We start from the raw sequence: 18367 nt of genomic DNA, 5'->3' as shown, positions 1-18367 counted from the left end.
CTCTCCCCCCTTCTCCTGGTCACAGGGGATTCATATATATGAATGTGGCATTATCTTCACTAGAAGATAACAGCAGGAGACGGAAAGGTTTTGGCAACCATGACCCAAGAGTACAAACAGTGACACAAAGAAGCACCAAGTAGACTGAAAATCACAGTGAGTGATAAGGAAAAAGCAGTATATAAAAGGTGTATCTATTAACTTGGCAGGTACAATAGAAGACAAAGCTGTGTAAATATTGGATCGCTTTTTGTTTCAAATAAATAGGTTCTCATGCATCTGCACAGTTCACACGCCAGGACCTGGCAGCCAAGGGATCATGCAATGAAACACAGATGTACTTAAACAACACTCATTTCATTTTAATGCAAGTCTAAAGCATATAGCTTCCTAAACAGAGACAGGGGTGACCACCTGGGGAAAGTGTCTCTGAACATACTGATCAGCAATTACAATTTCGTAAGAATGCATGCGTTCAGCTTTTGTTATTCCTTTTTAATGTACTTTCAAAGTGGAAGAAGAGTTTTAACAACCTCAGTTTTGTATCTGCATTTCATACTCCCCTAGAGAAACGTTTGCTCTGGTACAAACAACCAACCCATTGCAAGAACTAACAGAAAGTTTTCTCCTGTTTCTAATTTTTCAAGAAGTAGCACAAACAGACACAAAACCGCACAACAGCACAGATGGAGCTGCAATAAAGCAATGAGGAAAAAAAAAACCTCAAAGAAAAGCACCTTGGTTATTTGCAATAAATAGATAAATGAAACGAAGATGCTGCTTCTTTGCCAGCCAATAATTGATTTTTATAGTTTCGCCTTGTTTGAGTATACCATTAATAGCTTTATAGAACAGTTATAAGATGCATCTTAGCTCACATAACCCAAAACCGCTGTATGCGTATGGGGGAATTGCTATTCTAAGCACACCCTTGTGTGCAATAAAAGTTAAATAAATAAATAAGCAAATAAATAAAAACTACCCCCCTAGCCTCAAAAGGAGATTATTTTCCTTTTTGAGACAAATAGCCTAGCCTATAGACTAAGCAAACACCTCCCTAGAAATGTGTAATTCAAGTTATTTTGAGATCCACAAAATAAATGAAACCAACACAGGGAGGAACAGAATCAAACGAATTAATCAAAAGATCCTTTAACACTTTTGAATCGACTACTCCTATGGGGACCGAGCTAACCTTCAGCTTCACTTGTGTCTTAATCTTTCACAAAGCAAATTTTGAAAGGCATCCTCCCTGCTGTAATCTGCACATGGTTTGAGGTAAACACCCAGTTATTTGCAGCATCCCTGAACCACCAGCACCTGAGGTAACTTACCACCCCCAATGGTTATCTTTACAGCACTTTCAGCTCCTACCTGTCTGAGTGAACCCTGATTTGTATCCATTAGCTGATCCACCCTCTGGGGTCGTGGACGGTGACACCGAAGGATTTGGTTTAGCAGAGAGGCTAACAGCAGATGATTGCCTGCTTCTACATTCTGCAAACGAAGCAGCTACAGTACATATTAACAAGGCCTGCCTTCCAGAAAGAAAGTTCAGCAACACGGTGGTGAAAGGCGACAAAATGTTAAAAGCAAAACATACAGCACGTACAACAAACAGCAGCAAACGGCAGCATTCAGCGAAAACACGGCTCTCGCAGTTTAGTCAACTTTGCCTTCTAATTAACAAAACTTCCCTGGGGGCCACTCAGAGCGCCAGGCAAATACAGACCAGATGCTGCAAAATGGCAAGAGCCCTCTGTTTGCAGCTTCCAAGAGATCTGGAGATACTGGACATATCCCAGGAAACACTCCGCGACTTCTGTGGCACAACCTTTATACAAACCGTCATCTGTTGCCCTTTAAAAGGAGAAATCGTGCTGAAACCCACATTCTTAGTATGCCTCCATAAAACCTCCAGGGAGATCTCAGCGCTGTGACTGTCTGTCTGGATGAAAACCGAGTTGAGGGAGGAGAAAGTCGCCTTAAAAATCACACATGAATCCGGTTTTAAAACTGAGATCTAATCAGGTTTTGTTTGAAGAAAAGGGAGTATTTAGGAGCATTTCTCTTCTTCTAATTAGGCCTTTAATGTAAGTAAAGAGTGGAGGGTTACCAGACGGATGGTAGCAATAGGGCGATAAAGCATATTGAAAAAATGCCCATGAGGTCAATTCCTGGCCAACTCCCTAAACTTCCGTGGGTCCTCAAAACACTTATAATCAGCATATAACCAAAAGTGACCCCAGTAACTGCCTCGTTACTCCTGACTGCATTTACTAGGCCAATCTCAACTGCATGAGCACCAGGGTGGGGTTTCAGGAAAAGGATTCCAAAAGTACATTAAGGTTTCCTTTTTCTGCAGCTGGAACTTCACTGCCAAATTAAATCTTTCTGTAGTCTTGTGTGAAAAATGCTGCTGAAATACACGTTTACTCTAAAGCTGTAGTTGATTATACATGTAACAGAAAAGCAGCTGAAGCCAGGACCCCTTTGAACCGCTAACTGATACAATACTACAATCGCTCATACAGCTCAGTGATAACCATCTCTTTCTGGTGTCATGCTGCTATTCACATAAGGATGTGACTCTTCAGATGCGTGTCAGTCCTCCTGTGGAGCTTCTCCTTTCCTCACATCATCCTCTCTGGAACAACAGGCACCAGATCAAACTGTCTTTACTGAGTGAGGCCACAGCTGAGGAAGACAAGCTTTCTGCATATACACCAGCTTATTAGACAGTGAGTAGGTAAACCATTCCCTCCTTGAGTCTTGGCATGGTTCTAGCTCCAAAAACCTGCATCCACCAATAACAGGCCCCATGGCTACCTTTCCTTTGGGTCACAAATGTAATCTCTTTAGCACATAATATTGCACAGGCTGCTCCACTGGAGGCTAAGCCCAAGTGTAAAACACACTATAAATGGCAATAATATGCAAGATTTCTCCTCTTTCCCTGAGATCAGTGGCCTGAGCTTTCTTAATCTTATAGTGTGCTAGCTGTCCTCAGGCATTAGACAAATTGAATTGCACCAGCTAAGATGAATATCAGTGGAAAGCCAATGTTGGAGCCCTGGCTGTGAGTCATCTTGCTTCAGGCACAGAAAAGAATCAGCAGACTGAGCACCTTATTTCTTCTACCAAGATGGCTGCACATCTTAAGATGGGCAGACTTAGTGCTTCTACTGAAAGTACGGGGAAATGGAGGAGGTCTCTTTACAATTGCATGGTTACTATTAAGACCTCTTTGGCAAAACCCAGACTTCAGCGAAATCAGTGCAATAATGAAAGTCATCTTCTACAGTTCCTTTTGATGCATACATTTGCAACAGCAGCTTTCAATTTTTTATTCAACATCACACTAATAGAATAAAAATCCCATAAGTGAACGGGCATCTTTATTACCTTTCCAGCAAATAAGGGGTCCCTTTGACAGTACGCCTTGGGAGCTTCTTACTAGGTAGTACTTTAAGTGCTTCTGCTTCTTTGGCTGAGTGGTTAATTTCAGGTTGATATGATTAGAAAACTCTGTGAAGTACCGAAATCCTCTTTCTCCACAGCCTATACAATTCCCAGAGAACCCTGGAAGAATGAAGCAGAAGATATATACGGATTAAATGACTGGTACTATCTGCACGGAGTAAGGCTGTTTTAACCTACCTGCATATCCAGTTCAGGGCTACCAGAGGCCTTCAGCCAGACAGTTTCCATGGATCGACATTCACAGTACATGTGTGTCAGGAAGCAGCCAAACACAGGCAGATTTTAGTCTTAGCTTTTCTGAAACTTTTCCATCTTTCTAGATCTTATTAACTTATGCCAAAATCCTACCACCAATTTTCTACTTTACACAGTGCAGAAAGGAATAACTACTTGGCAGGGGAAGAACTATGATGCCAAACTAGGAAATTTCCATCAGAAAAGAATGTAATTCCATTTTTCTACATTTAAAAACCCAGGAGCACCAAGCTGCACGCATCTCTCTCTCAAAACAGTGGCTAATCCATAGTAATAATTTCATGCGACTAAAATGAACCTTAATGTGCGATAAATTTTCACTGAGACTCATTTTTACAAAGCACTTTCCAAGAGAGCTGGACCTTACAAGCTTCTTAAAGTCTTAAAAGCAATCAATCATTTGAGGTCAAGATTTTCATGGCAAAAGTTAGGAGTGCTTCAGAATGTTATTAAAAACCTACAACCTCTCATGAAAGGAACAGATTCAGGAACAAAGTCTGCTTTTCTGCAATGTTTCCATCATGGTTTCAACAGAGTTGAGTTGAGTTCTGCAAGATAGGGTCGAGACTGAGGATTGTAAGCACTCTTGATTTCCAGTGCCATTCACAACCATGCGAATGGGAATGCTGTACAGAGATGGCTGTGGGCTATAATCTCTTTGAACAAAGCACAGGGCATGTTCTGAAATAGGCCTGCCTTAAAATCCTTGTTGTTTGAATAAGCTCTCTACTATCTAATGCCGGACAATTAAACTCTTCTGGCTTACTTGCCACTCCACTCATCTCTGAGTTGCTTTCAACCCTTAATGAAGAAATATTTTATATTCTTTCTGGAACATGGATAATTATTTATAATAGAGCTGAACAAATTAATACCAAGTAGAAATGCCTTAATTTTGTGGTTGTTTGGGTTTTTTCCCCCATTCACTGATCAGCTCAAGATCTCTAACAGAACCAATTTTCATCCTCATGACTATCATTATTTTCAACAATGCCAAGCACCGTGGAGAACACTGGCTCCTACACTCACCTGGCAACCAAATTTGTAGCTTTATGAAAAAAAAATATTCAGTCCTTTTGACACAATGCATTTTCTGCAGAACTCCTGTTAATTAGGCCATTATCTTTAGCCTTACTGCGCCTCATTATCATCTTTTACCATCATGCTGCTGAGGATTCCAAGTAGATTATTTCATCCTGTTTCTCATGGAACTAAATCAGTTCTCCTCTTCTGCCTTGCAACCCACAGGTGCCTTTCCATAGCTGTCAGAAACAGTCATCAGGGTCTCACAGAGCTACCAAGCCAATTCTCTCCCCACAGGTACTTGTCATGAACATAGAGGCATTTAAACATATGACATGAGCAATGCCAGAGCAGAGATGTGAGTCACTAGGCTCATTACGAAACTACATCAGAAATGGTAAGATGGACACAAAGCTGAGGGGTGGGGGGAAGAAGGCTTACCAACAAAGCCAAGTAGTACCACATTTAATCAGACTAAATACCATCTGTCTGTCTGTCAGATAGTTCTTATTGATCAGTTCTTTACACCTCCCCTGATCAGTGGGGGAGAAATGCCTCTGAGGACAACAGTACACACCAAATAATCCCATAAGCCCACATTTCCAACTGTACCCAGCAAGGGCATATCACCCCACAGCTCCTATCTGACTCAGGTCAGTGGGATTTCAGCCTTAGGTGCAGAGGTTTACGGTGTTTAGTAGCATAGTAAATAGATTTAAGGAAGAAATAACATTAAAGAACATAAGTACAAAAATTAGGAGTTTTCAATAGTTATGCTAAACATTGCTGCTCTGGACCAGAATTTGAGCAGTGTGGATAAATCAGGGTATTTATGTTTTATTGTAATTTCTTCCCTGTTGAAAGGTCTTTCTGAATATATGCTAGGCAGCATGATGACTGGAGAGAGAAATGGGACAGCAAATTCAAAACAGGCTAAAGGAGCCAAAATATACTAAATCACTTTTACTAGCCTGTTAAAATATGCACCGGTTGTGAGCCAGCAGGAAACCTAAGTGCACATATGCCTGTCCTCAATCACCAAGTAGCATTCTTGTATTAAAATTTTAAAGCTCATAAATGTAACCAATTATGATGCAAAGGTGGGGGTTTTTTCCCCACACACACATTAGGTTTTGGAGAAGTATTAGATTTTGAGAAGCAAACTGCCCTCAGAGCTCCTATTGAGAACAATGTTCCTGATGGAGCCAAGGGCAGAGTTTGTCCCTTAATCCACAGAAAAATAGATAGCTCATCTTCAATAGTGGCATGAGCAGATTTCTTCTTAAATGAAAATGCTGTAAGCATCGGTAAAGAGTACATGAATAGTTCACATTTAGATTGCCAGGGCTACAATTGACTTCTGCCCACACAGAAATCACCAAGCTTTGATTGCAGTTAATTGTGGAATCAAGGACTTGTTTTAAAATGGGCTTTTAAGGCAGGTTCAGCTACAGATCTAAATTTAACAAAACCAAGCCTCTCCTCAACATATTTCTAACTGAAGGTCATTGGCTGAAATGACTTCAGATAATTCCGAGCTGACCTTATTCTCTGAATTATTATGGCTTGAAGAAAAAAAATCTCTTACCTAAAAGTGCATTTTTTCCATGATCATCTGGCAAAAACCGCTTGTCAACAGCGCAGACTAGAATGTGCTCAGGAAGGTTGGGAGATTTGGCTCCTACTAACAGGAAGCCTGCTGGGATATCAATTTGCTCCATGCACAGAGATACTAACCGTAAATCCTTGCCTGCTTGACAAAAACCTACAAAACAAACCAAAACAAATGATAAATCTTCAAAAGATTTCATTTTCTTCTTTTTATCAGTTACAGAAGTGAATGGGGCTTCACAACCTCATGCTGTAACTGGGGGCTTTAATATGCCCTTTTCATGGGAAACAGGGGAAATTGAGATAGCATCTCACCAGATTCACTAGCTCAGAGTTTCAGACACAACAGATAACATTATTTTAAAGAGATCCTGAAGATATTCAAGCAGAGGAAAGAAGTAAGTCTATGAAGACCAGACATCAAATGGCTCAGAAACTTAATTTTTCAACAAACATTCAAAACAAGAAGAAAAGTTTGTAACTGCATAACAGAAAACAGGTCTTCAAACACGCAAAAGAGTATTTTTTCTTTGCCAAATTTTAGTTCACTGTCTTTTCAAGATAACCAATTTTGTCTTTGTTGTTTGTAACAGGCTGGCATCTGTACGTAAACATCATTAAGTAACATAAAGGAATGATAAAAATTGATGACTGAAGTTTAGTACTACCTACTAAAGGAAAAATATTCTAGAATCTCTTTTTCAACTTGTCTATACATTTTAAGAATTCCAGAAAGTAGAAAATTAATTCTCTGGTTTTAGAGATGTACACCATGTTTTCTGTAAGTTTCCAACTCTCTCTTGAAGTCTCAATGGACTGCACGACTTAGAGTCTCTAGTTAGGTTTTTTCCCATCCAAATACACATATGCACACAAAATAAGAACATAACCTTGGTTCTTGTGCTATTGGCCAATGTAGGGCTAAAGCCAGCAGCAGGAGTCAGCAAAACTGGAGGCTGAAGTGAGCTGTTGCTGTTCCATGTCCTGCAGCAAGTTATGTGGCAGGCATAGACACACAAAAAAGCATGGCCAGGCACTGCAGCGGCAAACCTGAGAGCTCAGCACTCAAGGTGAGCACCAAGCATCCATGGTGGAGATTTTCAAAGGCCTGGCTTGGACAGCTTAGAGCAATTATAGGACCTCTGGAGGTCCAGCTGGTCCAATCTTTTGCTCAAACCAAAGCCAGCCTCAAAGTTTGATTCTTTTGACTAAGTGAATTAACATTGTAAGACCCTTCCATTAGCTCCAACAATGGACTTACAGGGATCAAAATCACCTGACACTTTTTTGTACAGCTCCCGGATGTTATTTTCAGTGAGTAATTTGTACTTTCAAGCAAGGAAACAACAGGTCTGAGAGAAAGCAATAGTCATGTGGCTTCCTCCACAGGAAAGGATACGATCACATCAGGCTTTATGACTTCCCTTAGGCAGAAGTCAATGAAAGCACTACCAAGTTTTATAAAGAACCAGACTGTTATGTTGTGTTCCCCTCCAATTCTCACTTCTCCAGCTGCAAAATCAGTGCTACAGTCTGGCCTTACACATCTCCCAGCAGCTGAATCCCCCACCCCCATTTCAGAATATCCAAAGTCATCCTACATTTATCCATTGACCATCTCTCTTTTGCTACAACCACAGAAATACCATAACATAGACAACACATGCATGGATCTGCATGAATCAGTACCTCAAAGTAAAGAAAATCATAATCACACTAATCAACATTTTTGTCAAAAAGCATACCACACTAAATTTGAAGTTACTGTAATACCCGTTAAGACTTCAGCTATTGATGTATATAACTTACACTTAATTTAAAATGTTATTCAAGTCGTCCATAGTTGCTACAGAAATTGTAAGAGAAAAAAAATCAAACCATTGGAGAAAGACACTGACTGAGCAGGTGGAAATACAACATGATCACAGCTTAACCAAGAGCCACCTCAACCATTATTAAGGTTTGTGCCTGCACCCTTGTACTAAAACCCATGGTTTAAAGCTTCAGCAAAAATGGTGAAAGCTGTTTCTTGTTTTATCTCAAAACTGTACCAGGCAAAGAGCATGTACAAAGTGGAATGCACGGAATCAGCTAGCATGAACTTCCTGGCAAGCAGCAGCTTGCTGAAAACAGGGTCTGATACAGGCCCAGTCTTGTGCCTACACCCACAGTCTGCTGAACCAGCTCTTGGCTGAATAGTTTGTTCAGTTATTCAGTCAGCTCAGTTCCAGCAACAGCTCATTTGAACTGAAAGCTCGCATGGATTAGCCCCTCACACACACCTTCCAGGCAGTGAACTAAAATGAAGTGACTTAAGTTTCTATTTACAAATCAGAGGACTATAACAATAACTGACCAATAAAAAGTTACACATCAAAATTTATTCTTTTCTGAGTAGACGTGTTTTCATTTTAGTATATTAAACACTTTAAAGTGTTTTCCTTAGAAACACACTGATCCTAATCGAATGGAAGGCTAGGTACCAGGTGAAGTATTATCTAGACTTTTTAATGTAATTTAGAAACATTGCAGATAGATCTAGAAACAAAACTCCCTTACATTCAAAACAGAATTTGCTTATTCAACTGTTCATGCTAGTTGGGTATCACATCTAGAATTTTCAAAAGTGGCCTTAAATATTTCGGCATTCAGGGAAACCTGAGTAGCTGACGAGCTTAGAGAATACCACTCTACATCTAGATCTAAAATAGAGAAATTCCCCACTGCTGACAATGTCGGCAAACAGGAAATCTGTAGCCAAGGATTATGAAACAGCAAGTGCTTCCAGATCTCAAAACAGATTTAAACCTGCACATTCACACAATCACTCTTTAGCCTTGTCTCTACCTAAACATTTTCAGGAAATACCCAGAAGCACAAACGGTGACCAGTAAGGGGCTTTTGAATGAATTGTTAGCAACAGCCACACTAGGACACCAGAGAAAGCAGGATTCTTGTCAACATCGTTAACAGTTATGTTTCGACACAGACTTGCTTTCAGAAAGAGCATACAACATTGAGACGAAAGCAAAGACTTGGATGTTATCCAGGTTAGAAGCAAAATAACTTCAGCTACACTTGGAGCAGCTGCAAATCACCAATCTGCACGAGTCCCCCTGGCAGAAGGCACAATAAAAGCACCATAACATCTTAACAAGTTTATAAGCATTATCAGTAACCTCTTAGTAGGACCCATGCATCAGTACCCTTAGCAGATACTGATGTATCTCAGTCTATTATCATGGGCACCAGCAGCCCCTCACCTGAGAGACTGTTGATCTGAATATTAGTATTAGTATTTCTTGCCATTTAGGATATATAGGAGTATCCTATAAAAATGCTACACCCTGCCTAAGCTGGAAATAACAACTAAGATTTATCCCCTGAATTGTCTCAGATCACTACACTTCCTCCTTGCACAATCTCCTCTGGCATCCTCTGCTTTGGCTGGCGACATCTCTGGATCAGAGACTGGCCAGCACATACCTCTGTAATGTTCAGGCTGTGTTAGAGAAGAGCTATAATTACTTTTCTGCCCCCGGGGACATTAGTTTGGGGACTCCGATGTCATCCAACCAGCTCCTGAAAATCACAAATCTTGCTGAAATTCACTACCTTGAGGATCAATACCTCTCTGCCAAAAACAGCAGAAAGCAGCCATCAGCTTCCCAACAGACAGGCGGCAGAGCTCACAGGCATCTGCTGAAACCTCGTTTCCTGAAAGAGTGAGACAAGTAACAAGGCTGGTACTAAAGGGCTTCCTCAGGCTCCCATAGTGTGGAACAGAAAGGGATCCCAGTGGGTGAGCAACAAGAAGGCTCAGCCCATGCAGACCCTTCTCAGAGCCTCCGGGGGCTTTTCTCTTATTTAGTCAACAGCAGCCAGAAGAGAGCCAAGGAGGGCTACTGGGCTTGGCCAGGAACGGCTAGGGATCCCTTCCTTGAGGAGATATGGAGAGAATGCCAACCTGCTTCTGAGCAGTGTAACTCTTGAATTTTCCCTTCAAGACATGCAGATGGTATACTCAAGAGCCCTTCATTATACTTCTTTCCCTTGGCTTTCAGGACTACAAATCACTCTTCTACTTTTTAAGTTCCTGCTGCTTTTTAGAACTTAATGAGAAAGTTCCAACCAAGAAACACTGATTTGGAAGCACGTAACTGGTTGTGGGGAGAGGAAGGAGGGATTCATCCCCTTCTCTCGTTTTCTTTTTCCAGCTAGCAAGCAACACAGAGAGCCCAATCTTCTTTTCTATTTGCAAGACTTTGCATTGATATTATGTCAGAGTTGACTATTTCCACATTAGGAAAGACAAGACGTGATGTCTCTGTACAAGCAGAACTTGTGCTGCCCATGCTTAAGACATAGAACATGCAAAATCTATTACATTTCATAGCTATTCATTTATAATTGAGCTTGCACCTAGTTCTCTGTGTCAAGCAGCACTAACAGATACAACTCTTAAGAAAAAAGAATGGCACTTCAGTGTCAGATTTACCTGTGTACCTTGGATAGACCTCTAACTATGAAGAGGAGAAAACTCTCAAGCCACTAAAACAAAACAACTTCTCCTCACGAAATTGTTCACCAACATGTAATTATAAAAAGAAAATGCACAGAGCTGAGCTGTTCCACTAAAAATAGTCATCTTCCCCCAGGATCTCAGCTTTGTTTTAAATAAAGATCAGGCACTTATATTGTGATTAGAGATTTGCAAATACCAAGAGCAGTCACAAAGAAAAAAAAAAAAGAACACTGAATAGCTTTAACAGACATTATCTGCATTTCTTTGAAAGAAAATTCATTAGTTTTCGCTTCTGAGAAGCATTCTCCAACATCACTGCACTGAAATTAATCCAGGCAAGTCTTACTGAAAATGAAAATGTATTCCCAGAACTGTCAACACCTAAAAGGCTGGAATCTTCTTAAAAATGAAATCTGTATGTCTTTTACCTTTCCCCACAAGTAAAAAGTAGTTTCAATGTGGGGTATCAGGCCCTTGTTGTACGGCAGTAAATGAGGTATTTGCATAGGGAATTAGCTTCCAAGAATTACATATGAATTACCACTCACTGTCACTTGCTATTGTAACTTCACAGTAACTGATCAGGTGTTAAGTACCTGCTTACCTAATTGCTTTTGAAACTACTTTGGTCCTTCTTTAAGCATCAAGTAAATTGAGGATTTACTAACAAAAGAAAGGTGCTACTATTGTGTTTCCCACTGCTTGCATAAAACCCTATTCCACAAATTAGAAACAAACTCTTTTAAAGCTACAGCAAACAAATGGTTCAGAACTGCTTCTTGTATTATTTTGTTGCCTACCTGAGGTACCTGTATGAAAATGAAGAATTATTTTTCTTGAAACCTTATTTTCCTGGAAGGTGTTAAGTTAGTTCTAAAAGTTTGTGTTGAGCAGCAAAGAAAAAAAAAAGCCTCTGAAAATAGATGAATCTCCTATGACAAATAGCAAGGATCAACAGCAACCACAGTTGCTTTTTCCAATGGGCTAATAGGGAAGTGATCTAGTACTGTGGCCAACTGAGAAGACACAGCCAACAAACTGTTGCTTGTGAGGCACTGACTTTTTTCACCAATGAATAAAGGCATCAAGATCTACTTTTTCTGCACCCATGTGGCTGACAATTCAGCCATCTGAATAAAGAACAAGTCACCACAGAAAATGATATGATGATTATGGCACACATCCTGAATTCAGGAAAAGCAAACAGCATAGATACTTTAAAAGGGAAAAAGTTTTCACCCCATCTTTGTTAGAAGGTGGGAAACAGGTTTTACAGCAAGTGGAGCTATGAACTGCAGGTTTTAGTACCAATATTTTGCTCTTGGATAAGCAATTAAATACGTGCTTAGGTTAAAGCATTCAAACACACAGTGACTTCAGTTACTCTATCAGTAATCTTCAACATTTTCTTAATGTTACTTATCTTTGTAATGAAATAACTAAGATAAGGGATGTAAACAAAGGCAGCAATCCTGTGTACATCCCTGGAAGAGCAAATTAATGAGATGAAAGATGAACTATCAGATTAATGTCTTGCTGAGATATGGTCTGCAGTGTGAACGTTTGGGAACCTGGGTGTTTTAAGCACTTACATAAAACTGTCCTAACAGATCATTAGCAGTATTTAAAAAAACATATTCTCCTTTCCTTTTCCAGTCACAAAAACACTTTTTTTCTAAATCAGTTCCTTCAGAACAACACTGGAGAACATGGAACAGTTTGCATGTGGATGGAAGGTCACCTCTCAAGCAAATACACAGACGTTTATCTGAAAGCTCACAACTAACATTTTTGTCTGGACCTGCAAGTGCAACCAGGGATCACTAGAATGCGTGTATGAGTCTGAGAAAGATCTCCTGATGTATATAAATATAAAAAGCTGTTTCACAATCATACACATGATGGCCTTGGAGCCAGATAAGGTTTTCAGTCCTACTCCTACTACTGCCAGGCTGGTCCAGAACTGTGACACCAGCAATTAAAGAACACTAAAGCTTTAACCTGAATGCATTCATAAAGATTTTATGCAGCCATTACACTTCTGCAGGGCCCTGTTGGCACGACTGACCAGCATTTCTTCCTCCTTACTTTTTTTTTATCCTTTATAAATTTGAAAGGCATAGTCCATCTCAGCTTTTGTCCTGGTAGGCAAAGAGCCACATTAGATAGAACTTCTTCCTCCTACCATCCTGTTGGTTCTCCTCTGCATCCTGCTCAACTTATTTTACATTTCTTTAACAGAAGTGATCAGAACTGCTCCTCTTCTCCACAGCAGATTGACACAGGATTTACTGATACTTGTCCTCAATAGAGAATACCTTCCTAGTGAAACATAATGTTATACTTTCTCCTTCTCTCCTCCTACCAATTTACTATCTTCCAAAGGACAGCAAAAATGCTTCTGTGTGAAAAAAAATTCTCCCAACAATATTCCACAGCTTCCCATAATCCAGGCTTTCTATTCCTTGTGTTACAGGGAACTGGCAGTACATTGTTACGGAGAGTAAACATGCCCATGTAAGCTGCAAGGAAGGGGTAAAGGCAAAACAGTCAACATTTGCCACTAAGTACTCTCCAAAATGTCAAAGAATTACCAGTGACTAATGCTTACTTCTATCACTGCTACAGTAAGATGCAAAACCATTCTATAAATAGTAACTTCTTATGAACTCTGCACAAGGAGGCTCACAATTCCAGAAGGCATTTAATAAAATGTCAAGAAGGGCTTTTGGACCTGGCGAGGAGGGTTGATTGTTTTCAAGTGTTTGTGGGGGTGGAGGGTGTTTTTAAGAGAGCACATCTGATATGAATAGATCTTCCTTCTTTAAGGATGTTCCATCTGCAGAATAGAACAATTATGGGATAAGATGAACAAATTACATCGAGTTTACTTGGTCCAAATAGGTATGAGCATAATGATCTGACCTTTTCTTTGATGCATTTAAAACCAAACAAAAACAGTACTGTCAATACTTTTGCTCATCTTGACCAACAGTCAGGAAATCTCAGGGTAAACAAACAATGGCCAACAAACAGATGGGGAAGACAAAACAAAGCTTCCACTACCATACCTCTTATCCCCTTGGCAGCAGAAGCAACACCAAGCCTCCTCTCCATTTTCTCTCTTCAAAGTCTTCATTCTGCCCATGGAAGCAACTAAATCCTGCTTTGCCAGTGTTTGTGAGAATAATTTAGGGATAAACTGAGAATCAGCTGTACTGGTGCTGACTTACGTAACTTCTTTGAGGACAGTAAACCAATTACCACAGAAAATAAGGGGCTTTCAGACACTAATGAAGTGCCACAGCCAATCTTAGACACTGCCTTCAAGTAATACATTACCTTTTATGTCCTAAAACAAGTCCTCTTAATCACTATTTTCTCAGATTTAAGACCTTGACTGTAAACTGTATTTCCAGACTTCCTAGTTCAAGAGTTTCCAACTGTAGAGAGTAGGCATTATACTGAGAATTAATTGTAAAGATCACACAGTAAAAAAATGGATACCAACCATCAGTAGTGCAAGACCCTTCTGGGGCAGGTTTTTGTGAGTATGGGATTGGTGGACTACTTGAATCTGACATGTCTTCATCCTCCTCTTCATCTTCCATTTCGTTAACAGTTTGGTTGGTAGAAAAGTCCAGGTTTCCATTTTGTGAATAGCGATGTACTAACTCTTTATCCAGCTCTTCTACCTTTGGCTTCACATCTGAGAGGAATCAAAAAGAAAACCAGCTTTTCACTTGAAGAGCATTTGCATCTATCTCCTTTACAAAAATAACCAGCATGCCATGCTTTCTCCTTAGTGAAGCCTAAGATTCAGATTTGGTTTAACACAATGAACAGCTGTCCAGTTTGGGGGGCTTATTATGATTATTATTATTATTAATGAAATGCATCCCACCCTTTTCTCACACAGAAAAACAATTGAAATGTGGCATACTTTCACGGTTACCTTCCGGCAAGAAAGGTGGCTGGTCAGGATCCAGGTACAGCTGTGAGAAGATCGGCCGTGGGACCACACTGCTACATCTCAAAGAAGCTTCTATAGAGTTATGAAGGGCTTCTTCAAAACGGGCAGATTTTAGTTGCCCTGCATATGAATTCCCCATGATCTAGAAACACAAATAAAATCGCTGATAAGGGGATGAGAAAATGCCTGTGCAGATCATTTGCAAATGAAGAGTGAGGTCTTATTAACATCCATCATGACAGTGATACGAAGTTATTAAGAAAGTATGCTGTGAAAGTAACACCTCTAACTAGTACTACATGTTCACATTTCTCACTCAGTCTGGTAGACTGCACCTTTTCATTTCAATGACGGCTTTTAGCACATTTCCAACACACTGCATACACAGCCTCTCAACAGCCTCGGGAACCTGCCTGGTGTTGAATTTAATGGAGAATAGATAAAATCATTATTAGGATTTTCAGTCAGCTACAGAAGGGTGAGTACCACCGAAAATTAAAAACATCAAGTTTAGCTTCATTGTTAGTTTTCTAACAGTGTGTTTACGTGATTTTACTTGTTAGTATGCCATCATTTGCAGAGAAACAAGAGACATCCAATAACTGGATGTTTTGCTCTTGCTAATATTAACTGAAATTATGTGAAAGATCAGTTCTCTGTTTTTTCAAGGTCTTCACAACTTGTCTTCAGAGTAACACTATGAATCACGTAGTCTGATCCACAGAATTCAAATGATCTAGTCATATTCTTACAATAAAAGATCTAAGAAAAAAAAAAGAGAGATAAATAAATAGCAATCAAACCATACACAGCAAATGCTGTGAAATGTTTTTATTTTTAATTATACTTTATGCTAGCATAGTGATAACAACGTGCTTGAGGTAGGATTTTAGGAATACGTTCAAATGAAAAGCCTTTACTTGAAATACCATAATAAAAACTAACCAATCTTTAAGAATCAGGAAATTTTTAATTCCCATAGCACACCATTTGCCTGAAGTCTGTCCATCCTCCACATCTTCCACAACCCATGTGACAATCTATGCCAGCTACTTTCATAGGAAACTATTAATAAAATACATAGTATGCACACATAGCCTGCTGGTGAGCCAGGCTGTTTCATTTGCCTCTCTGGCAACCATACAAAGAGACTTGCCTGTGGATGGTGATTGGCACAGATTTACCTGAGAAAGTTGGTTAATATTAACAGAGGACATTTCTAGCTTGCCAAAAGAAAACAAGATTGCAATTGGAAATGCCAAGAAAGCTTAGAAACTGGCATAGAAGCAGAGTGGGAGGAAGGCTTGTTGGGGATATGCTTGTGCAAGACAGGTCAGGCAGAGGTACCACAGAGCTGGGGCCCTGCTAGGCTGTGCCAGGGGATGCTGGGAGCCCTGGAGCCCAACATCAGGGAGCCAGCACTGATTTCCTAACACTGCCCGAGGCCATTAGGGCAGCTGAGCCTCATTTGGAGTTGAAGGGAACTAAAACGGGCAGAGCAGAGGCAGGGGGAGCAGGAGGCTCTCCCTTGACAGGGGACAGGAGCTGGCCTGTTTGAATTGTGCCATCCTGATCCATCCTGCCCCAAAACACCAATTCAAAGTACTGATGCTTTAGTGTTTCTGCTTTTGGTTCTACCTCTAAATGCCTGGTGCAATTAGGAAGGGCTTAGTTTTCCTCCTCCAAATGTAAATGTGAGGCCGATCCCAGTGAGTGCACCGAAGCAGCAGCACAGGAGGCAGCAGCAGCATAATGAGGTTTAAACATGTTCATGTGTATGGAGCAGGGTTCAGGAGGCAGCAAAGGGTCTGAAGGAAAAGTAAGTTGGTGAAATTAGAAGGGCAGGGGAAAGCAGAAAAAAGAGGAACCACCCCCATTTCTGTTAATCTGTAATCCTGCCATTACCTGCATTTAAATGTGACCAAAACCAGTGATTTAATGTAACTACATCAACGCTCATTGTTACAAAAAGTTATCCAAATAATATATCTACCCTACATTCCTCCATGAGGCCAGGTGGTAAAAATTAACAAATAAAACCTTGTTCCTCTGTACAGTGAAATTAAGACAAGGTTTCCCTGAAACTCTGCACATGTGACAGCATCTGTGAGCTCAGGGGGATGTTGGACAGACAGTCCCGAGTGCGACTGAGACTATCTGACAGTGTCTGAGCGGAAACCGAGCCGGACTTGACTGAGGAGCTCCTCTGCAGTCTCCTGTCAACGCTGATACACCAGCTCTCACCCTCACACCCACTGTCCTCTATTTGTCCATGCTGCACCAAACTACACCAGAGCATGCACTGAGAGGTTTCTAAGAGGCAGGAGGTTTGATTTGGGGGTACATAATTATTTCCACATCTACACACACACTAATTGGAGCTAATTCAGCACAGAGCTGGTTAAACTCACAGAGATGAGCAGTTTGTACGTCTGTAATACTTTATTCCAGCCCTCATCTTTCCTTTTACCTGCACCACTGGGTAGCAGTGAAATTCACAATTTGCCTACTTCTCTTAACAACCGTTTGAACTCTGCTTTGGATTAGACTCTGCAGGATGTTACTATGTGCATTATGTGGAGTACATACGTATAGTAAGATTTGCTGTTGTATGTTCTCCATACACACACATCATGCCAAGGAAGGAGATTCAGTTTGACAACTGCCACTCTCCACGTTTTCCCTTTTTACCTCACCATCTTTGCCACTCTATTCAGTCCGAAGATTTTTATTTCATTCCTTTAAACCTTAGTACAGACAAGCAATTAAAATTGAGTAATTTCAAAATGAAACCTGCAGCAAAACATGAAATGAGGAGAATTTCTTAATATTCAGATCACATGCACCTCCAGGGTCTGTCACTCTCAGGGTACTTCTCTGCAGATACTAAGGCATCGTATACTATTACCCAACACATCCCCACTGCGGCTATGTGTCTTTTAACGCAGATGTCCTAAACCTACTTCAAGTCTTCTTTGCAGTTGCCCAGCACTGAACTAGAGGATTCACTGGGAGATTTGCTGGAGCTTGAGAGCTGCCTGACAACAGAGTTGAAAAGCAGCCCTCACACCTCAGTCTGGGTCCTTACAAAGACACGTGAAAAAGGCAATAATGAAATTCCACTAACCTGACCACAAGTCAGGTAGTATTAATGCTATATGTTTTAATCAAAAAATAAATATGGGCATTCATTAAGCGAATAAAACCTACAATTACTGGGAGCTTCCATCAAAGCAGAAAGAAATGGAAGTAAAGAAAGCCAAATTTCAAAGATGATTTTAGCACTGTATCACTTAACCATGCAGTGAAGGACCCAAGGAAATTCTGATCACGCTCTCAACCTCAGAAGCTGAACTTACAAGGAAGTCTTGTTAACTCAGACAAATAATCTTGTCCCAGGCTGTCATCCAGGTTTCAAAAGATCAGTGCAGAAACATGGCGCTGGATGTTCGAGAGCCCAGGTCCAGCAGTGTGTAAGTACAGTAAAGATTACCCGC

At 40.4% G+C, this 18367-nt stretch overlaps 1 protein-coding gene across 4 annotated transcripts in view; it reads right to left on the bottom strand.

The window, feature by feature from the left end:
- GREB1L (GREB1 like retinoic acid receptor coactivator) overlaps window positions 1-18367 on the bottom strand; it is a 138223-nt gene that overhangs the window by 45909 nt on the left and 73947 nt on the right. For 2 of the 4 annotated variants that reach the window (XM_065668095.1, XM_065668096.1), the window contains exons 3-7: window positions 14841-15012; window positions 14409-14606; window positions 6350-6526; window positions 3406-3582; window positions 1375-1512 (exon numbers count right to left, since the gene is read on the bottom strand). In XM_065668095.1, coding sequence (XP_065524167.1) covers window positions 1375-1512; window positions 3406-3582; window positions 6350-6526; window positions 14409-14606; window positions 14841-15009 — 859 coding nt within the window. In that variant the 5' untranslated portion in view covers window positions 15010-15012. Of the gene's footprint in view, window positions 1-1374; window positions 1513-3405; window positions 3583-6349; window positions 6527-14408; window positions 14607-14840; window positions 15013-15857; window positions 15878-18367 lie in introns of those variants that run through there. The other 2 variants (XM_065668094.1, XM_065668097.1) reach the window with 2 other exon arrangements.

Source organism: Lathamus discolor, chromosome 2, assembly GCF_037157495.1.
Source record: "Lathamus discolor isolate bLatDis1 chromosome 2, bLatDis1.hap1, whole genome shotgun sequence".
NCBI classification, from domain to species: Eukaryota; Metazoa; Chordata; class Aves; order Psittaciformes; family Psittacidae; genus Lathamus; species Lathamus discolor.
This window is presented reverse-complemented; position numbering and strand designations above follow the sequence as displayed.